Below are 19,001 nucleotides of genomic sequence, written 5' to 3' on the forward strand. Positions count from 1 at the left end.
CTTGTGCTCTGCCTGCCTGCGTTCTGCCCTGACCGTGTTCTGCCCTGCCTGTATTTGTGAGTCCCTCTTGTTTTCTGCTTTGTTTAGTTATTTTTTGAGTTTGTGGTTTTGCCCATTGTGGCCTTGTTTGTTCCCTGTTTGTTTACCCGTTAGTAAAGTCTTTGTTAATTTTCCCCTTTTTGAGTTTCGTGTTTTTTTTTCCCACTCTGCGCCTGGGTCCCAGCACCCGAACCGTCACAGAGATGGCTGTATATTAATTATTAATAATCCATCATAATTAATTCAGATATGAAAGCATGTTTCTGAATGATGAACCCTCAGCTCCACAGCCGCCGACATGTAGCAATCACAATGAAAATGTGGAGAAACCATTCCAAATGAGACCTGTTACTACACTCTCAGTCAAGGTGGAAGAAGGTCTCATTTGTAATGGATTCTCCACATTTTGGAATTTTGAAATTATCCTCTGACCTCTCCACACCCAACTCTTCACAAAGCATTACAGGACTTTTAATAATCCTAAATTAATGCTTTCTTTCAGCATATCAGAATAAAGCAAAATTAATTTACTAAAATAAACAATTTTTCCATTTCCTGTAATAAATGAAAGTTGTCTTTTACGATGTCAGATTTGTTGTCAGGTTTTTAAAACAGCATACACCAGTGCATATTTCCTCCGGTAAAGGCCTATCAATAAAAATGGTATACAAATGCTAAAAAAGATTTAATATACTTCTAGAAAAATGATATACTACATCTGTTGTGTTTCAATTTAGAACAAAAATAGAAAATAAATAATAGACTGGTTCCAGCCACAGAGATTCATCTTGTAAAGAGTTGTAGAGAGTTGAGAGGTGTTTGTTAATACAAAGAACTCCTACACATTTTCAATTTAGTCTTTTTGAGACTCAAACATCATCGCAGTTTACAGTCCATTGGATAGGGAATATAATATTTGTACATCATCACAAGCATATTATGATGTTCTATTTATTTCTTATTTCTCAGGTAGAACATAAGACCAAACCATTGAAGCTGTTTTCCTCCTTCCTTTGTGGAGCAAGCCATCTGAAAGTATTCCTTTTCTCCTCTGAGGACATAAATGTTTGCAGTACTTTAGCACCATCAAGTGGTCAAGTAAAGTGACAACAAAACCCCCAAGAAGTAAAGAAAGTGTGAAATTAATGTCCTTAAATGTACTAGACTCCCAGCCCTGCAGCTCAGATGAAGCATGAAGGTTTCCTGAAGGAAATTGCATGATTTTAATACATGGTACAACTGGGATAACAGTGATTATTAAAATGATTAGGTCAGAGTGATAAGGTAGTTAGAATGAAACTGAGTCATGTAAAAAGAATTCTTTGACTTTGAGTCACAACAGAAAAGGGTCATTTTATTTGTTGAATGTTAAATCAGCATGAGATTTTATGGGCTGACAAACTTAGCATTTACAATTAGTCATCACTGAGAGGGCACGGGGAACCACAGTTTGGAAACCAGATTTTAAAAATAAATTAGAGACTGAGGACAAGAAAGGTTCTTTTTAAATTTTATTAACCTTAATATTTGTATTTAGTTTTGTCTTGATTATGTCCACAGTTTTGTAACTTAAGGGCTCCAAGTACAAAATGTTCTGCACTTCCTTCCTCTCTACCCAATATGATTACGAGCAAGTGCTAAATAAAAAATCCATGAATACAGAAGTAAATTGCACAATTTGGGGTATTCCTGGCTTATTCTTAAAATGGAAACTTGAAAAAAATATGATGGAAAAAATGAACACAGAAACAACAATCAAGTTGAAATAACAAAAAACTCAAAATAGAGCAATAGACAAGAAAGTGATGTTTTTAAGTAAATGTTTATCTACAAGTTTTCTTTGGGACTATGTGAACTTTGCAGGGTCACATTACTTGAATTGCACTCACATGTAAACTGGCCACTGATCAGTGTAGGGGAAATCATTAGCAACTGGGTATTAAGAATAAAGGGCAGGTCTTCCAGACACGGATTAAGCTTAGTCCTGGACTATGACTAGACTTTTTTCAATGGAGATCTTCATCATCCATTTTTATTTATTTTAGATCTAGGCTAAATTGATGTCTGGTAAACCAGATCAAAATGTTTTTTGAAAATATAAATTGCAATACCAATTGCTATCTCTTTGTAATTTGTACTAACATACACTTTACACATGTCAATACCTGAGAGTTATGAAAAACAGACTATGGTTTTTTAAAAGAGCCAATGGAAATCGGAAATTATGTTTACAATTTTGATTAACATTAGCAGTCACAGTGGACAGTACATCTGGCTGTACATTTGGAGTTTGGCTGTTAGCTAAGAACAGGCAGGAGAGAGTTGGCAAAGTGACTGAATAATACTATGCTTAAAAGTTGGAATAAATATTAAATTCTCTGACATATTTAATGCTCTTTGACAACAGAACTATGCAGAACTGATATAAACTAATGCAGGTCAACAGATTGACAGTTAATTTGCAATAGCAATAGTTTATAAAAAACAAACATTGTAAAAAATCATGATATTGATATGATAGGATTGAAAAGTGTACCATGAGTATGTTCAAATAGATATTAGTTATTATTCCTTTGCATACATATTCATTATAAGCAAAGACACTTGGATAAAGTAAAACATGTGCAGCAGAACCTCCAAGCAGGTTGTATGTGCTGAAGCAGTATAGGAAATTATATTTTTAACAAAGGGATAGGACTGCTGATGGCTCCTTCCATGTATAGAATTATTCTGCTCATATGGTTTCAGCATGCGTTGAAGTGATGACACTGCCTAAGGCTTTTTTGCTGACTGACTCATAGAATTTGAGGAAGTCATGACATTTTTACCGCAATCATTTCCTGATTAAGACTTGCAAGAAAAACTGGACATGCACTGGACATAAATAAACAAGCAGTCTGAACGCTGTACATTATCTGGTCTGCAGTGAATATTTCATGAAATTAGCTCCAATTAGTTCTACCTTAGCACTGGTTAATTAGTATAGTGCTGCTTATAATAGTGGGGGTTACAATGGTAAATGGACTGCATTTATATAGCGCTTTACAATTGATGCCTGTCATTCACCCATTCACACACCAATGGTGAAAAGCTTCCATGCAAGGTACCAATCAGCTCATTGGGAGCAATTAGGGGTTAGGTGTCTTGCTCAGGGACACTACGACACGCCCAGGGCGGGGGATCAAACCGGCAACCCTCTGACTGACAGACAACCGCTCTTACCTCGTGAGCTATGATGCCCAATAGAAAAAGCGTCTCCTCTACAATTAAAAGATATTTGAAAGATGTTTATGTAATATTCACATGATAAAATTATCCAAGGTCAGGATTATCATGGAATCACTGCTGACGGCACTAGTGAAAAAACACCTTGGTGTTCTTAACTGCATAATGCTACTTTTCATTTGGATAGCTTAACCCAGTTTATCACAATCAGTGCCATGAGTCATGAAGAATGACATTCATTTTTATTCTTGTAATGACGGCAATTTAAGCTTTTACGGGAAATATCATGGGCTACTCCCCTTTGATCATCATGTTTTTTTAAGTGATTGTAATTTGCTTTGAGACCTTTGAGAGCACAGTTCAAAGCAATTATGAAAAACTTACACTTAAAAAATTTTCAATCTTATAGTCAACAATATCATGCTAAAGTATTTGAATATACTTTACATTTTATTTAATTATTTTTCAACCCAATGTAAACTATATTAAAGGTAAACTATGGTTGACAAAGTAGCAAAGATTCTGTATAAGTACCCCATTGCCCATATTTATGGTTGACTTATCAGTACCATTTAAGCAAGGATAGTGGTGGTGATGGCATAAGACTGCCAGGTTCTTTGTGACTTTTTTTGTTGCGATCTTCTATTCCTGGGATTTCAGAGCTGTGCTTCAGATGAATTTGTGGCCCGTGATGGCTGCTCTCTGGAGTGGGCCGTAGACCGAGACACATCCTCATCGAAAACATTCTCCAAGACACGTCTAAGAGAAAGCCGGACCTTCTCTTTGAAGTCCTGGCCCATGAACACATACAGGATGGGGTTCAGACAGCTGTTGATGTATGCCAGGGCGATTGATAGTGGATCAAGGGACTTCATCACAGCATTGTCCTCTGTATATTCTAGTATCAGACCAACAACATGGTATGGGAGCCAGCACACAAAGAATGCTACAATGACCCCAAGAATGAGCTTCAAGGCCTTCTGGGACCGGCCGAATGAACTTCGGCTTACTTTCCTACCGATAAGCAAATAGCATGCAACAATGATGAAGAGAGGAATCACAAACCCAAACACAAACCTACTAACATAGATCTTTTTGGCAACGGATTGTGTCATGTCACTGTTGTACGCACACCGGGTGATGTTGGTAATGTCAGTGAAATGAGACTCTCTGTAGATCATGGTGGGAATGCTGAGGAGAAGGGCCACAAACCATGTAGTTCCGCTCAGCAGATAGGCCAGAGAGAGACGGCGGTGATTCTGAGACCAAATGGGCTTGATGACCAGAGCAAACCGGTCCAGGCTGATCAGGGTCAGTATGAAGACACTGGCGAACATGTTGAGGATGATGACCGTGGGAATTACTTTGCACATTAAGTTGCCATAGGGCCAGTGGTAGTCCAAAGCTATTTCCACAATGGAAAAAGGTATGGACAAACAGCAGAGGAAATCAGCACTTGCTAAATTCAAGAACCAGACAGTGTTGACTGTCCTCTTCATCTTGAACCCTGCTATCCATATGACAAAGGCATTGCCAGGGAGACCCAAGATACATGTCAGGCTGTAGAGTACAATTGATACAATATCCATGGGGTGGATGGTATCCTGGTAAAAATCACTTAGGTTAAAAATGGCGGAATAATTATTGTAATCCGAATAGTAATTATCATAAAAAAGCGTGCTTGATTCTTCAGCCATAACTCTGTAGAGAGAAATTAGATGTCCTGAGAATGCAGCTGACACCTGACCCAGGCAAATAGAAGAAGTATTCAAATTAATACAACATCTGAAAGTGAAATATGCCATTTCATTTCTTTCCATCAACTTATTTTATTCAGGTGCATGTTGAACTTTGGAGTGGCTGATTTCAGAGTCTGGGGAAGTCAGAGAGACTGGATTTTTTTCTGAGACCCTTTCATTGATTAATATCTGTTGGGATGTGAAGGAAATTTAACCACATATGAACAAAACTGTTCTTGCAACACATTTACATACTGCACCTTTTAGTGGTTCAAGGAGAAACTAAGTGTTTCTCACATTTTACTGTTAGAAGTGTTATCACTGTCATTGTAAGTGGAGAATGAAGACAAATTAATGCAACCTAATACATCGTTGTGCCGATCATACAAACCACATTAACAAAATTGTTTGCACGTGTAAGACAGTTAATCAGTTTTCACTTAACACATACGCATCTTTGTTTCTACAAAATAAATATAATTAATTATTATTGGGGCTATCTTTTAAGAGCATTTGATATCTGACTTCTAAGTATGAACAGTGTGGTATGAAAGAACAAAAATACAACATAAAATGACCACAAAACAAATTATTAGTAGTAATCATAAAGAATAATAAGCAAAACTACAAGTCAAACAATTTCTTGAAATGCAATGTGTACAGTTTCATGGGTCAGTCAGGAAATCTAATTTGTGTTACTCCACACGCACTGAATATTAGTCAGGTGTTGTATAAAATCGTATTCTTGTATGAATCCCTGAATTCAATGAATTGTTAAAATTCAAATCAAACTTAAACTTACTTTGTTGTCCTTTACTCTTTCAGCTTGGGTGCGTGTTCAGGGAGGTACTCCACAGAGAAGTGAAAAGAAAAGAACTGCACCGAAAACTCAAACCAGCAGGAAGCAGCCTGCAAAAGGAAACGCATATTGCACAATGAGTAAACAAATGGCAGCACATTTATATAGCGGCCACATAAACCTGCCAATGAAACTATCCAAATATATGCATAACATAGTGTAATAGGTAATAACGAATCACATGGCAAAAAGAAAAATGAATGCTTTGCTTAAGTGCTTTGTCTACAGTGCCTTTAAATTGTTTTTGTTTTTTGGAAAGACTTGCATCGCTCTTTCTCTCCCTCAAGGAAAGAGCATTTACAGCGTAGTCAGGGTGTGTCCAATTACACTTAACTTCTGCTCAGCAGTTGAAAATCTAAAATCTTTAAATGGAATTGAGGTAATAACTTTAAAGTATTACCAAAAAGGATTGGTGCAGTGAAAACCTTCACACAAACTGAAACCGAGTAATAACTCCCGCTTGCCGTTAAGAACCTTTCCTGCTGATTGGTCTTACAGTGAGCTTCATGTTTGGGGCAAAGACTTTTTTTTTTGATTTGGCACTGTAGTCCATTATTTCATGTTTGCAATCAAGCAATTCACTTGTGGTGCCCGAAACGGGGGGTGGGGACTATGTGTATAAAAATACCCTTAAATAAAATCTGAGAATCTGCACTTTAACCACATATGAATTGTTTGATTACAAATCTAAAATTGTGGAGTACAGAGCCATCCCGGTTTTCAGCTGAATTAATATGGACTGTCCCTAGAGAAATTGGGGAAATCCTAACTTCTAGAAGAAGGAACTGATTACCTTTCGTCCTAGTATTTAGTATAAACTAAATGCAGCATTATCAAACTAGAAGAAGCATTGTCATTGATTCAAGACAATGTTTGAGACCGCCATTTGAAACACTAGGCATACAAGATACTGGTAGGTGTCAGAGCAGTGAGCGGAGCGAAGTTGGAGCAAATGTTGCTCTTTGCTTGAGAGTGCATTTGCGCTCTGCTCTCCCGCTCCATGTCCTTCTCCCCCACTCCGCCCCAAAATCATCGCGGCTCACAGGAAGGTATCGCTCAAAATCAGCTCCGTTTGTTTTACAAATTTTTTTAAGTATCATTTAACCTAATCACAAAAATATTTCCTATATTGACTCTGAAGTAGTGTAATAGAAAAAATTACAACCGTGACATTTCTTTAATAAACAAGTCAAAGCTCCCGAATAGGCTGCATGTGATTTGAAAGTTAAATCGGTGTAATAGGAGAGTAAACACAAATATTTTTATTAATACAATGCTTGTTTAAATTTGAGAATAAAACAAAAAGAAAACACAAGTTGTCTAAACTATACGCAGTATTCATATAGACACGGTTTTTACGGAACAGAGCCAGTTTATCATCTCTGTTATTAAATGGGTGTAGGCTATTTTTTATTTTACAGAAAATGGTCTATTATAGGGAAACACCTGTTAAGTGATGGAAAACAAGTGCATTAATCACTTTAGTTTTTATTGTGTAAACAATATCTAACAACCGATGTGTCCGTGAAATGATAGGTAGCATTGACATAGTGAATCATAGAACTAATTACAATGAAGAGTCTTTGAACAGACTTTGAGGAATACAAATTTAGGTAACATTTGAGGCTGCCTATATTCAATTAATTCAATGCAGGAGGAATTATGAACTAGAAACGAAAATTATGAACTAGATATGAGAACGGAACCATATCATCAGTCTCTCGCTTCTTTTCCCTCTTTTGAATATATGTCTACAGTGCAACTATTCAGCCTCCATGCGAAAATATTGAAACTGTTGAGCAAATTGCTTGCCAACTGCTTAGTTGCTACGGGATAGGAGTTGTGAAAATGGGCAAGCCTAACCCTAACCCTAACCCTAACCCTCATGCGCAAAGCTTGCGAGTGAGTGATATTGGAGCGAAAGCAGAGTGAAAGAAGAGACGCTCCATCCTTTTGAAAGCTTGCTCCGCTCCACTCGTCATTCAGCTCGCGCTCTGCTCCACTCACATGCTCGGGTAGGTGTGCCCCTGTAATGCGAAGGCTGTTTTCTGTCCACTTCTGTCCAGTCTGTGCGAGTCATAAGGTCTAGATCAGTGGTTCTCAACTCGGGCCAGAAACGGCCGGTGTAGGTGCAGGCTTTTGTTCAAACCAAGCAGTTGCACACCTGATTCTACTAATCAACCTTTGGAGTCTTTACGAAGGACCTTGATTAGTAGAATCAGGTGTGTAACTGCTTGGTTGGAACAAAAGCCTGCACCCACACCGGCCCTTTCTGGCCCAAGTTGAGAACCACTGGTCTAGATGGCTTAAATTCATTTATTCTGTTCTCGCTGCCAAGATTAACAACATACCAACACATCTCATGAGTTCTCAACACAGTATTTACAACTGAATTAAAACTGCTACCTGCAAAAACCAGGAATCTGCACTTAATCCACGCCCTTCCCATTGATTAACAGGTACACACACATTTTTGTACAGACTAAAAAGCAGTCAACAAATGTTGTCCTAGTGTCCTAATGCTTGACTTTGAAGACCAACTTCACTCAAAAACAAAAAAATTGTACATTTTATCTTTCCACTATATATGACTAAAACACAAATAGCCTATACTTCTTTCAGTGAATAAATTGCATTTATCGCAAATTATGACAAATTAGGTTATTTAGGAAAGTCGGGGGAGAGATGAAAATAGAGGAATAACATGCTCCGGGTTGAGTTTGTAGAAAGCAAATTTCATAAAGTGTGTGTGTTTGTCTTGGATGCATAAAGCACTTTATATTGCAATGAAAACAATATATGCTTGGTAAATAACCAGTGAATCATTTTTCCCCCCACCATTACAAGTTCCATTACAAACTCTTGCATTGTTGCGGGCAAGACATATGTTATAGGACATTTTGTTTTCCTTTATATTTGCAACAAACATGTACAGAGTTGCAATCATGATACATTGGCCTTCATCCTTATTGTATTAAAAATGGTGTAAGCTGGAATGCAATAGCAATAAATTATATAAGGATGACCAGCAGGGTGACTTGTGTAGAGCCCTAGCCCCAACCAATATTAGAGCACAGAATAACTTGTTTATATGTTTACTTAAAAATGACTTCCATGGGATTTATTGAGTGTGTCACACACAACTGAGGAAAAGCTCTAAAAGGGTGGGGAAGGGGCATGAGTTATGATGCTATGATACAAGAAATTATTTAGCAATGAAATTTGGCAGTTTGCGCTTGTACTAAACAATAATAAAATTTTAAAAGCCATAGTATTGCACAGTCTTAGTGTCTTTATTATGCCACTTTACAATTTGAGTTTGTAACATTTCCTAAATATCCATCCATTCACTTTATTGCATGAAAAAAGATTAATTTACTTATTGACATACTGTATTCTTTCCTTTTTTGGCAGTACAAGACTCCGATCATGTGCTACAACAATGAGTGATTAAAAGGAAAAAGGAACATTAGTTTTTTTTTTCTAAATTCAGACCAACACCAAAGCCTACAGTAATTTCTTGAATGTTCATTTAGTCCATTTGAGACCGATGTTCCATCAAAAGAGCAGCAATCACAGCCCAATTAACAGAATATACAAGTTAACAGTTTAGCAAACAATCAGTCTACATTCTGATAAAATCTATTTCCATAGTAAAACAACTCCATCCAACGGTTTCAGAGGTTACACTCAATTCCTTACTTTGAGCACATCGTGTAAACCATTATACTACACCTACCTATACACATCATGTGACCACAAAAATTATCATTGTTACTTCAAGAAACCATCAAAATTGGTTCATGCAAGAAATTAAAGGGAAGGTTTAAAATGTTTTGCAGCAATAAAAATGGTTTTACTCTAATGCAGATTTATAATTTTAAAAAACTCAAATGTATTAGTAGTTAAGTAAATTAAGTGTTCTTGTATCCCAAATTTGTAATTTAGGTGATTATCTTTGTCAAGTCAAGCAAGACACAGGATCACAAGAGGGATTTAAATTAAATACATACATAGTCAAAGTCTATACAGTACAAATACGCTTACAATCACCTTCAAACAGATCTCCTCCTGATAACCAAGTGTGCCAGCCACATTTATACCAGCAAAGATACCGTGCCTTAAATAAGGCTTGAACAGTAATACTAAAAAAAAAAATATAAAATAAAAATATATATTTACATGCGGTCTCTTCTCCAACAGTCAGCTAAGTAGTTGCAACAAGGTAGCCTATATGTAACAACCCAGTGATTATGTCCTTGATCTTCCTTTAAAACAGAAGTTGTACATTGTGATTTAAAAAAGTGAATATGGGATCATCAACAAAGGCATCTGGATTTGCATGTTCCCAATAAGCCTTCAAACAGAAGTCACAATATATGATCCACTGGGTTCAGCGCTTTCTCCTTTGGAGTCTCTTTTCTTTGAGCTGCTGGTTGCAGGTGTCGGGATCTGAGAAGGCCGAGCTGTAATGCTGTCTGCACTACTCTTTCTAGGGCTTGGGTTATAATTGAAAGGAGTCACCCTTGCAGCAACAGCACCACTGGGGGAACTATGCTTGCTGGAATTCGAGGAGCTAAAAGGAGTGCGTTCAACAACTGGGATTTCATGAGTCTCTGAAGTTGCATTCTGACTATTCAATGCAGGCTTAACATCAACTCCTTTGTTATCAAGCGCCTCACTTCTGAGCAAATTCAAATTATTTTCTGAAACAAGGGTGCAAGCAGTTGTCAAACAATTCTCATTCACTTTGGATTGTTTATGTATGGATTCTTTCACTTCCAGATCTGCAGCAGGTACTTTGTCAATGACTGAGTCAATGACTGGGGGTGTGTTGCTTGTTGGAGATTTTCCAGAACGGGGGTTGTTGATGGGACAGTCCTCAATTCTCACCCACACATCCTCAGTCTTGGACACTGTCGGGATCACTTGATGGAGCATTGGTTTCGAATCTGCTTCACAGGATGAATCTTGGGATTCATGAGCTATTTCATTATCCCTCATTTTCCTCCATGTTCCTTTTAAAGGGTGGTGTCCATCCTTACTATGCACAGGTATTTCAGGGGGACTCAATGTTTGCCTCTCATCTTCACTTCTTGCTTTTTCACTTGACTCTGATGAAGCGGAAAGGATGGAGGAGGAGCTCCCTGTTCTTTTCCAGGTGCCAACTCTTGGCAGGGAGGATGAAAGCTTACTATTCTCACGTTTCCAAGTCCCAGACCTGTTAACTGGAAGTCTGGATGGGCTCTCAGAATGGGACCGTGCAATGTCATGTCTTCTTTGGGTCCTCCCATCCCCATTTTCAGAAGAATTTTGACTTTGAGGGGACTTCCTCCAGCAGCTATCTTGGTAAGGCAAAGTTAACGACATATCTGGTAAAGACGGACTTGAGACTGGTGTCTCGGACTGGGATTGGTTGGGAGATACGGGCCTTGATGAAGGAGACAAGGATTCCAATGAAGCAGACTCTTCCAATTTTCGCTTTAGTGTTGGACTCGGGGCTTCTTTAATGAACGTTGACTGACGAACTAAGGCAGGTTTCTCTGATCTGTCAGACTCACTGCCACTAGACTTTGTGGAAGACATCCTCGATAATTCTGCCTTTTTAGAAGAGCTTGTGGCTCCAGACAGGTTGAGACCTTTAGAAGCAGAATCACCCCTCGGGATCCCACTGGTACTTCTTGGCAAACCACTGTGCTTAGTTGGATTTTGCTGTCCTAAGTGTCTCCCGGTATTTGTATATGCCATTCTCCCTGAACCTGATGACTTAGTTGAAGATGTGCTTGGTGAAGATGTTCGGGGTAACTGAGATAACTTATTAGATGGACTGATACCACTTCTTCCAGGTGAAACGGAGGTACGACCAGGGGATTGCATAGGTCTGGTTAAAGGTTGTTGAGCTGGTCTAGAAGGCGTGGAGTCTCTTGAGCCAGATCTAGAAGAGGCTTTGCTTGATCCTCCTTGAGAGCTTGGCTGTCTGCTGGTTAGGCTAGGGTCTGATTTAACAGTTATTTTCGTGTTACGAGGTGAACTGCCAGAGTTCTGCCCTTGCACAGTTTTTGAGGCAGCTCCTCTAGGTGGTGTCTTCTTGGGAACTGGACTAGTGCTGGGTGAACTGCTTCTGACGCCTGGAACATGAGTCACTGTCCTTCCACGGGAGATTATGGGAGCCTGAGCGTGCCTCTGCTGAGAAGAAACACAGTCAAGGTTTGTCCGTGGCTTTCCTGTTATAAGACTTTTATAAACTTTCTTACCCCCTTTGAGGCGTTTAGCTTCATCCTCATTCTTTTTTGATTCCGAAGTGCTCTTTTCCCCTGGTTTCAATATTCTGGGGCCTTTGTTGGAAGATACTTTTTCTTCTTGATCCTCAGCAAGATGAAAAGGAGATCCGATTGAAATACCAGACTTTAAAGACAAGATTGAATCAGAATCTGAAGAGCCTTGCCTTGAAAAGCTAGCAGCTGCTTGGTGCAAACTGCTCACTATAGAATTGGCACCTTCTTGAATAGCCTTCCAATCAAAAGATTCAGAATCTGGTGAAAGAGCTTGCTCTGAAATAGGACTATGCGTGTCAGTGAGATCCTGTATTAGATCAGGCTCTTCTGCTAAAATGCCACCCATACTTTTATCATCATCATCCATTCCACAGTCATCTCCTTTATTTCTAAGTGTCTCTCTCTTCTTTTTTGGCATAGCAGAGGTAATGCATTCTTGCAGAAGATCGTCCTCAGAATCAATGCTGAGAGAACTAAGTGAACTATTTCTTGAAAAACAGACAGGAGTATCTTCAACATGAAAGGCTTTTGGGGCATAACCAGACGCTTGTGGTTTAGGTGCTTCCATCGGAGTTGCATTTTCTTTCTGATGGACATCTTTGTTGTTATTTTCTTGGTCAATGTCACTCAATGAACTAAGAGATGAATTTCTAGAAAAGCACACTGGTGTGTCTTCAATGGAAAAGTTCTGCTTCTCATCGGAGACAGATCCTGCATTTTCTTTGGATGACTGTGGAAAACATCCTTGTTTCTGAAGAGGTTTTGAAGGAGCTGTTTGAAACGTATGTGAATTGTTGGCACCAGTGTTTCTAAGAGGCTGCCTACAGGTACTTTTTGTTTGAGTTTTCCCTTGATACTTTTCTTTTTGGAGTTCAGCCTTTTCTTTTGAGAAATCAAGATCATCATCTTCAAAGTCTAATGAGCTCAAGGAATCATTACGGGAAAAGCAATAGGGAGTGCCCTCTATTGGTGTGTAATGGTGAGGTGAATCAAACGTAAAACCAGGGCGCACTCTCTCATTGATATTTTGAGGCTTATCTGACACTTCTCGGGAGATGACATTTCGATCCTGTTTTTTGGCATCATTGATTTTATCAGGGTATGATGCCCCAGAGGGAAAACTACTTGTAGGCTCAGGCCGCTTAATCATTCTTGCTTTATATTCACTACTTTGTGGCATCGGCTTTACAGGGGATGTGGGCTTCTTCTTTTCAATTTCTTGTTGGACTAGACTACCTGAAGATGTAGGTGGGTGCTGCACTTGATCAGTCATCTTTGTCACTCTAAAGGGCTTATGCGTTTTGCCTTTTGGCATAGCAGAACTGATGCACTCTGCAAGAATATCATCTCCTTCATTTTTCTCATCCAATGCAGACATTCTAGCAGTGGGACTTTTTCCAAAATCCTTGCCTTGTGTGCTTTTTCCCTCTGGAAAGGTGTCTCTCCTTTGAATAAAGGTTTCTGCACCTGGAGCCAAGTTATCAATATTTGCTAACTCATTAGGAGGAGAATCAATAGTAAGATCACTGAGAGAAGTTGCAGTTGAAAAATTAATGGGGGTTCCCTCAACACAATAAATTCTTGGCATGTCTTCCCCATGGGTAAAGCTAACATGTTTCTGTGGCTGCCCTCGATTTTGTGAAGGAGGTAATTTATATACAGGAAGCTGACTGGGTTTACGGGCTACTGGCGGAGGTATTCTTGAAATGGATGAAGGAGACTGCTTTTTTGGTTTTCTAGAGGACTTTGTTGGCATAGCTGAGTTTATGCAAGCTTCCAGTATTTCATTATCATCATCATCAGAATCATCTAGTATGTCTTTTTCTGGATCACTGGATAACTTAGACAAGTCTTGACTCTTGGTTTCTGTAGTGTCATCTTTCTCAGGCTCACCCTCATTCCCATCTTCTTGAACAGGTGGCATAACTTGAAGCTCGATATCTTTTGGAATGAAGGGTTCATCCAGGCTCAGTGCACTCAAGCTTGAAGCACAAGAGAATCCATCAGGGGTACTCTCTGTGGCAAAATGCAAAAGTGTATCATTTTCTGGAAGTACTTGGACCTTCTGAACAGCAGAATTCACTTCTGCATGTCTTGGAGCCAAACTCCTCTTTTCGATGTGAGGCAGAACTTTCAATTTCTGTTTCATTTGGGATTGATGTGGAGGTGGTGGAGTTTTACTTCTGCTTGGAGGCATCGTTTGCCCAGGGCTGTCAGGAAGATCACTTGGACTAATGATTCCACTGACCATACCACTAAAAGGTTCACTCTGTACTGAACTTGCAATAGAATGACTCTCAAAACTGTCAAGGGAGCTCACTGAAGTACACCTGCTGAACATGAGAGGCGTCTCTTGAACATAATGTTCTGGAGGACTTTTAGGAGTCTGTGCACCACTTTTGGATGGAGATTTAGCACCAGATGAAAATTCCACAGCTTTGTGTCTCGAACCATCTGAAATAGAACCCTGATTTCTCTGTGGCTTCATTCGGATATACTGAGTAGTTGTCTGGCTCTCAGTTGTACGCTGGTCTGCAACAGTGCCAGACTCTTTATCAGCAATCGGTAGAGTTGGGTAGTTATTTACAGTGTTTATGGATTGATTATGACCTTCAATTTCATCTTCAGATGACAAAGAAGATAAGGAACTACCTCGAGAGAAGCAAATTGGTGTATCTTCCACACAGTATGTCTGTAGTGTTTCTTGATTAATGGAAGGAGCCTTACATGACGAAGTCTTCTGGAGTACCCGAACTGGTCCAGACCGTGTCTGAGTAGAAGATGGTTGAAGCTGCTTTTGTCTATTGGAATTTTTTAGTGATGCTATGGAGGTTGTTGTGCCAACCTGGGTTAGATGATCTTTTGCTGAACTTTTAGAAGAAGGTGACTTTGAATGGCGGAAGATGGCCTTTTTTGCAGGGGTTTCAGAATATTTCAAACTGTAGTCAATTGGCTGTTCGACATGGTGTTCATCACTGTATTTCATGCTGTAATTTGTTAACTGGTCCTCATCAAGTTGCTCTTCTTCTGAATATGTCTCACTGTAATTAGCTGGCTTTTCATCACTATAATCCTCAACAGGGCACGTAGCCTGGTTAGCATTTTTATTAGTTCCATGACTAGAACTGCCTCGACTTTGCTCTGAGCTATTGGAACTCCTTGACCTGAACCCTCCAGAATGCTCAGGCTGTACAAACCTAGGCTGGTATTTCTTGCGTTTTTCCTCAGCATCACTATTGTTTTCTGTGTACCTTGGATAACCAGGGCTATGAGATTGTGCGGGTTTCTGATCTGACCTTTTGATGTCATCCTCAAGATGTTTAGGTCGTGCCCACCTTTCATTCTGACTGGGACTCTGCCGACCAGAATTCAGCTGTTCATCCGAGTACTTCAAGCTGTAATTTATTGGCGTGTCCAGATCGCCATCATCATCTTCCATATGATTGGCACTGTGTATCTTGTGGGCCAGATCAGCAGGATATTTTCGGTAAATGCAACATTTCCCTTCATCTTCAGAGTAGGAGTCAATTGAGGGTTTCATCTGACCTCTTTTGCCATAGCCATCACTGCTGTTAACACTGTTCAGACTGTCATTTGATGCCCTGTATTCCATTTTTGGCATTGGACACTTTCTGCTAGGGTGCTCTGGCTTGCTGAAGTTGAACGCATTTGAATGAGTGTGAATAACAGAAGTACGTCTAATGCCACTCATTTCATCCTCCACACAATGCTTGCCTTGTTGCGTAGTCCCACCACTTCTGTCATCTTGGCCTATGTGCATGCTTTGCACTTCTTCCATTACCTTGGCAATCTGGGCTGCAGTTGATATTGGCATCCCCATTCTCTTGGAAGGGTCATCTGAGGGGTGGAACCCCCCAGCTACGCCACCTCTCCTTTCTCTGTCAAGACTCTGGTCTTTCTCAGCCCTGAAACTTTCTCTGGATGAGCTGGAGAGCACTGGAGTGTTCATGTAAGGAGAGAGGACCGTCAAGTTCTTGGAATTAAAGCTCTCTGCCCTACAGACACCGTCGTCATTGTGACGACTAGGCTCTAGAACATACTCACTGTACATGTTCTGTTTGTGTCTTGGCTTGCTCCGATGATGAGCTTTTGGGCTCAAGTTGTCAATGTTATCAAATGTCTCTGAAAGATGCTGTGCATCTAGTTCCTCAATTAAAGCTTTTTGTTTTCTGACATGGAGAGATGGCAAGCTGGACCCTGGGGACATGATGTTAGCATCCTTGTACTTAGCAGGCCTGTTAGCCATGAGGTTCCTTAAAGCTGCTGCACTGCCCATTGCTATCATTTTGTGCTTTGAGTGAATGAGATTCTTCAACATGCTAATGGCTCCCATTTCCCACAAGCTTTCCTGGTCCTTTGTATTCCGAGCTGAAAGGTTCCAGAGAGTTCCACATGCATTGCTGACGATAGTCAAGCTGTGAGACTTCAGATGCTGAAGGAGAGTCTGGAGACAATTGTTCTCTCTTAATATTTGCCTGGAGAAATAAGGGAATGGTATGGTCACTATAATGATCTGAGAAACAATCTCTTAATGCAAAGAATGAAAAAAAGCCATTTACATCTACCATTCCTGGCATTTATACTTTAAGAAGTTCACTCATCAGAATTTGTATTCAGTTTAACATTGATATTGTTAGGGTTCAATAATGCCCCTAAATGGCACTGTTACAGTTAAAATCCTGAAGGCGGTGATTCAGTAATTAAATAAATACATGCCTGTGATCTTCATTTGTTGCAATGAGACTGGAAACATTTCGCAAGATGCCTCCTCCACTTTCAATAATAGCCAGGGTGTTAGTTTGACTTCGGTATGTTAGAGTGCTGACCAAGAATGCCAAAGCTCCCTCTACTGCACATATATCAGCTTTGTTTTCAGTGCAGTGTGCTGACAAGTTCCACAGGGCACTAAGAACACTCTTTAAGGTAGATTCCTGTGAAGCGGGAAAAATGGAATCATTCAATCATTCAATATTTGTTCATCATAATTCTGTGTTTATGTGTCTGAAAATTAAACTCAGAGTCAAGTCATAGTCAGAAGAAAGTGAATCGACAAATTGTATAAAATGTGTGAAATGGCCTGTTGGGTCTCACCTTCTTGACATCCAGAGCACATTCCATGAGTGCCTTCACACTCCCCACCTCACGTAGCGTCTTCTTACTGTTGACATCAGCGCGCCAGGACAAGTTCCTCAGAACACTGGCAATTACCTGAATAAATTAGATACCAGTGGAAAATGAGACCTGTGCAGCTCAATCACTTAATAACCATATATAAGAATCTTCTTTTTATTTTTTTTTAACGAATATTCTGCTTATGCTTCCAAAACATAGGAACACTACCTGTTGTAAATCCTCACTCTCCGATTTCAGCTGAGCCACCATTGCCCTCATGCAGCCTTTCATTGAACACAACGTTGCCTGGGTGTTTAAGAGAGACAGAGTTTGAATTCATATTAACATATACACACATAACTACTCTGGGAACATTTGTCCTGGTAAACCACCCACCTTATTGGCCACATCCCCGAAGGTCAAGTTTGTGAGCGCCATTCCAGCATACCGCCTCAGCGTTACACTGTAGTGGTCACTAGTGAGTCCGTATATCTCACAGTCAACCTGCAGCAGTTCCCCTATTGCCTGCAGACCACCTAAGATGGAGCACATAAGAATTACATTAGGGAGTAATATAGATATACTAATGCATTTATACTCATATTTGGACGAAGGCAACATCTGTTTCAATATAATTAGCACTGTCCTGGTTCCCGACTGATTCAATTTGATACTATACGCATTGTAGAAACTGAGGCTTTACTAATGACATTATGCCGTAAACCGCAGTATATCTGATAATCAAGCCCAATAATGGTTAGACAAAGAGACTAAGAGAATGGCTATTCTAAAGTCTTAATCATCAAATCTCAACAAACACTTCTTAATCAGAGTTCAGTCCTTTGTGATTGCTTACCTAGTTCATTCATGGCATGCCTGTGTTCCTCATCAAAGGACAGCTTCATAAGCACACACACAGCAGGGCAGATCTGGTGCTCCACAGGAGAGGGCACTGAAGCCAAGAGAAGTACAGTTTAATGTGTCAATTCATCCCAATCCCATTTGGACTACCAAGCCAGCATTCTACTAATATCGACTGAAACAATTTAAGCCACAATTAAGCAGTAAATTCATCAATTGCGGAGCAGAGGAGTGCGGTGTCAAGTCCCACAGCGATGGGGCAACGTACTGGGGTTTTTGTCTTGGTCGACGCCCCGCTCGTGGGTTTCCTGCCACTCCCAGCAGGTCTCGCAGTAGGCCCGGATCTGCTCCAGGAGGTGCAGCACGCGGATCTCCCTGCGCCCGCGCTTGTCGTCGGGCTGCGAGTGGATGATGTTGTGGAGGGCGGCGCTGGCCCGGGCCCGGGCCTCCTTGCTGCCCCGCGAGTTGCCCAGGAGCACCGAGTCCTTGTCGTTGCCGTGGAGCAGCTGTATGAGCAGGGGCAAGCAGCCGGACTGCCGCATGGCGATGCAGCTGTCCTGGGAGCTGGACATGGCCAGCAGGGTGCGGGACATGTCGTCCTTGTCGTGAGTGCCCAACATGGATAAAAGTGAATACACCATCTCCACCTGAGGGAAAAACACAGGACACATTCGCATCACGTTGTCCTCATTGGTCAAGAATCAACAGTGATTAAAAAAAAAAAAGAAAAAAGTTTGACCACTAATAAAATCTATTCAGTTGTTTTGTGGTGGCTAATGTGAAAACTGTCCAGTAGTTATTTATGAACCCTCTGCTCACTAGATATGAAGCACAGCGGCAGAAATAGGTTTCATGATTTAGGTTCCAAAC

General features: G+C 40.1%; 2 protein-coding genes across 10 annotated transcripts in view; both read right to left on the reverse strand.

The window, feature by feature from the left end:
- Positions 1–1,372: 1,372 nt before the first annotated feature.
- Positions 1,373–6,420, reverse strand: LOC118213442 (C3a anaphylatoxin chemotactic receptor). 2 transcript variants are annotated; one of them, XM_035392424.1, is made up of 2 exons: positions 5,806–6,420; positions 1,373–4,965 (listed from the first exon to the last, which is right to left on the reverse strand). In XM_035392424.1, exon 2 carries the CDS (start codon positions 4,959–4,961, stop codon positions 3,921–3,923), a length of 1,041 nt encoding a protein of 346 aa, XP_035248315.1. In that variant the 5' UTR covers positions 4,962–4,965; positions 5,806–6,420; the 3' UTR covers positions 1,373–3,920. The 2 variants fall into 2 exon arrangements, with proteins under 2 accessions (XP_035248315.1, XP_035248313.1); XM_035392422.1 differs by having other exon boundaries at positions 1,373–5,006; positions 5,806–6,405.
- Positions 6,421–9,134: 2,714 nt separating this feature from the next.
- The window catches only part of apc (APC regulator of WNT signaling pathway), a 41,771-nt gene continuing 31,904 nt past the window's right edge, over positions 9,135–19,001 (reverse strand). For all 8 annotated transcript variants that reach the window (XM_035391885.1, XM_035391887.1, XM_035391882.1 and 5 more), the window contains 7 exons: positions 18,400–18,778; positions 18,127–18,222; positions 17,667–17,806; positions 17,499–17,576; positions 17,250–17,366; positions 16,875–17,089; positions 9,135–16,633 (listed from right to left, as the gene is read on the reverse strand). In XM_035391885.1, the coding sequence (XP_035247776.1) occupies positions 10,222–16,633; positions 16,875–17,089; positions 17,250–17,366; positions 17,499–17,576; positions 17,667–17,806; positions 18,127–18,222; positions 18,400–18,778 (7,437 nt within the window). In that variant the 3' untranslated portion in view covers positions 9,135–10,221. The remainder of the gene's footprint in view (positions 16,634–16,874; positions 17,090–17,249; positions 17,367–17,498; positions 17,577–17,666; positions 17,807–18,126; positions 18,223–18,399; positions 18,779–19,001) is intronic.

This window comes from Anguilla anguilla, chromosome 14 (genome assembly GCF_013347855.1).
Source record: "Anguilla anguilla isolate fAngAng1 chromosome 14, fAngAng1.pri, whole genome shotgun sequence".
Taxonomy (NCBI): Eukaryota; Metazoa; Chordata; class Actinopteri; order Anguilliformes; family Anguillidae; genus Anguilla; species Anguilla anguilla.

What these genes read in the sequence shown, in the direction of transcription:
- LOC118213442 (XM_035392424.1), bottom strand. Translation starts at nt 4,961, where the DNA reads ATGGCTGAAGAATCAAGCACGCTTTTTTATGATAATTACTATTCGGAT.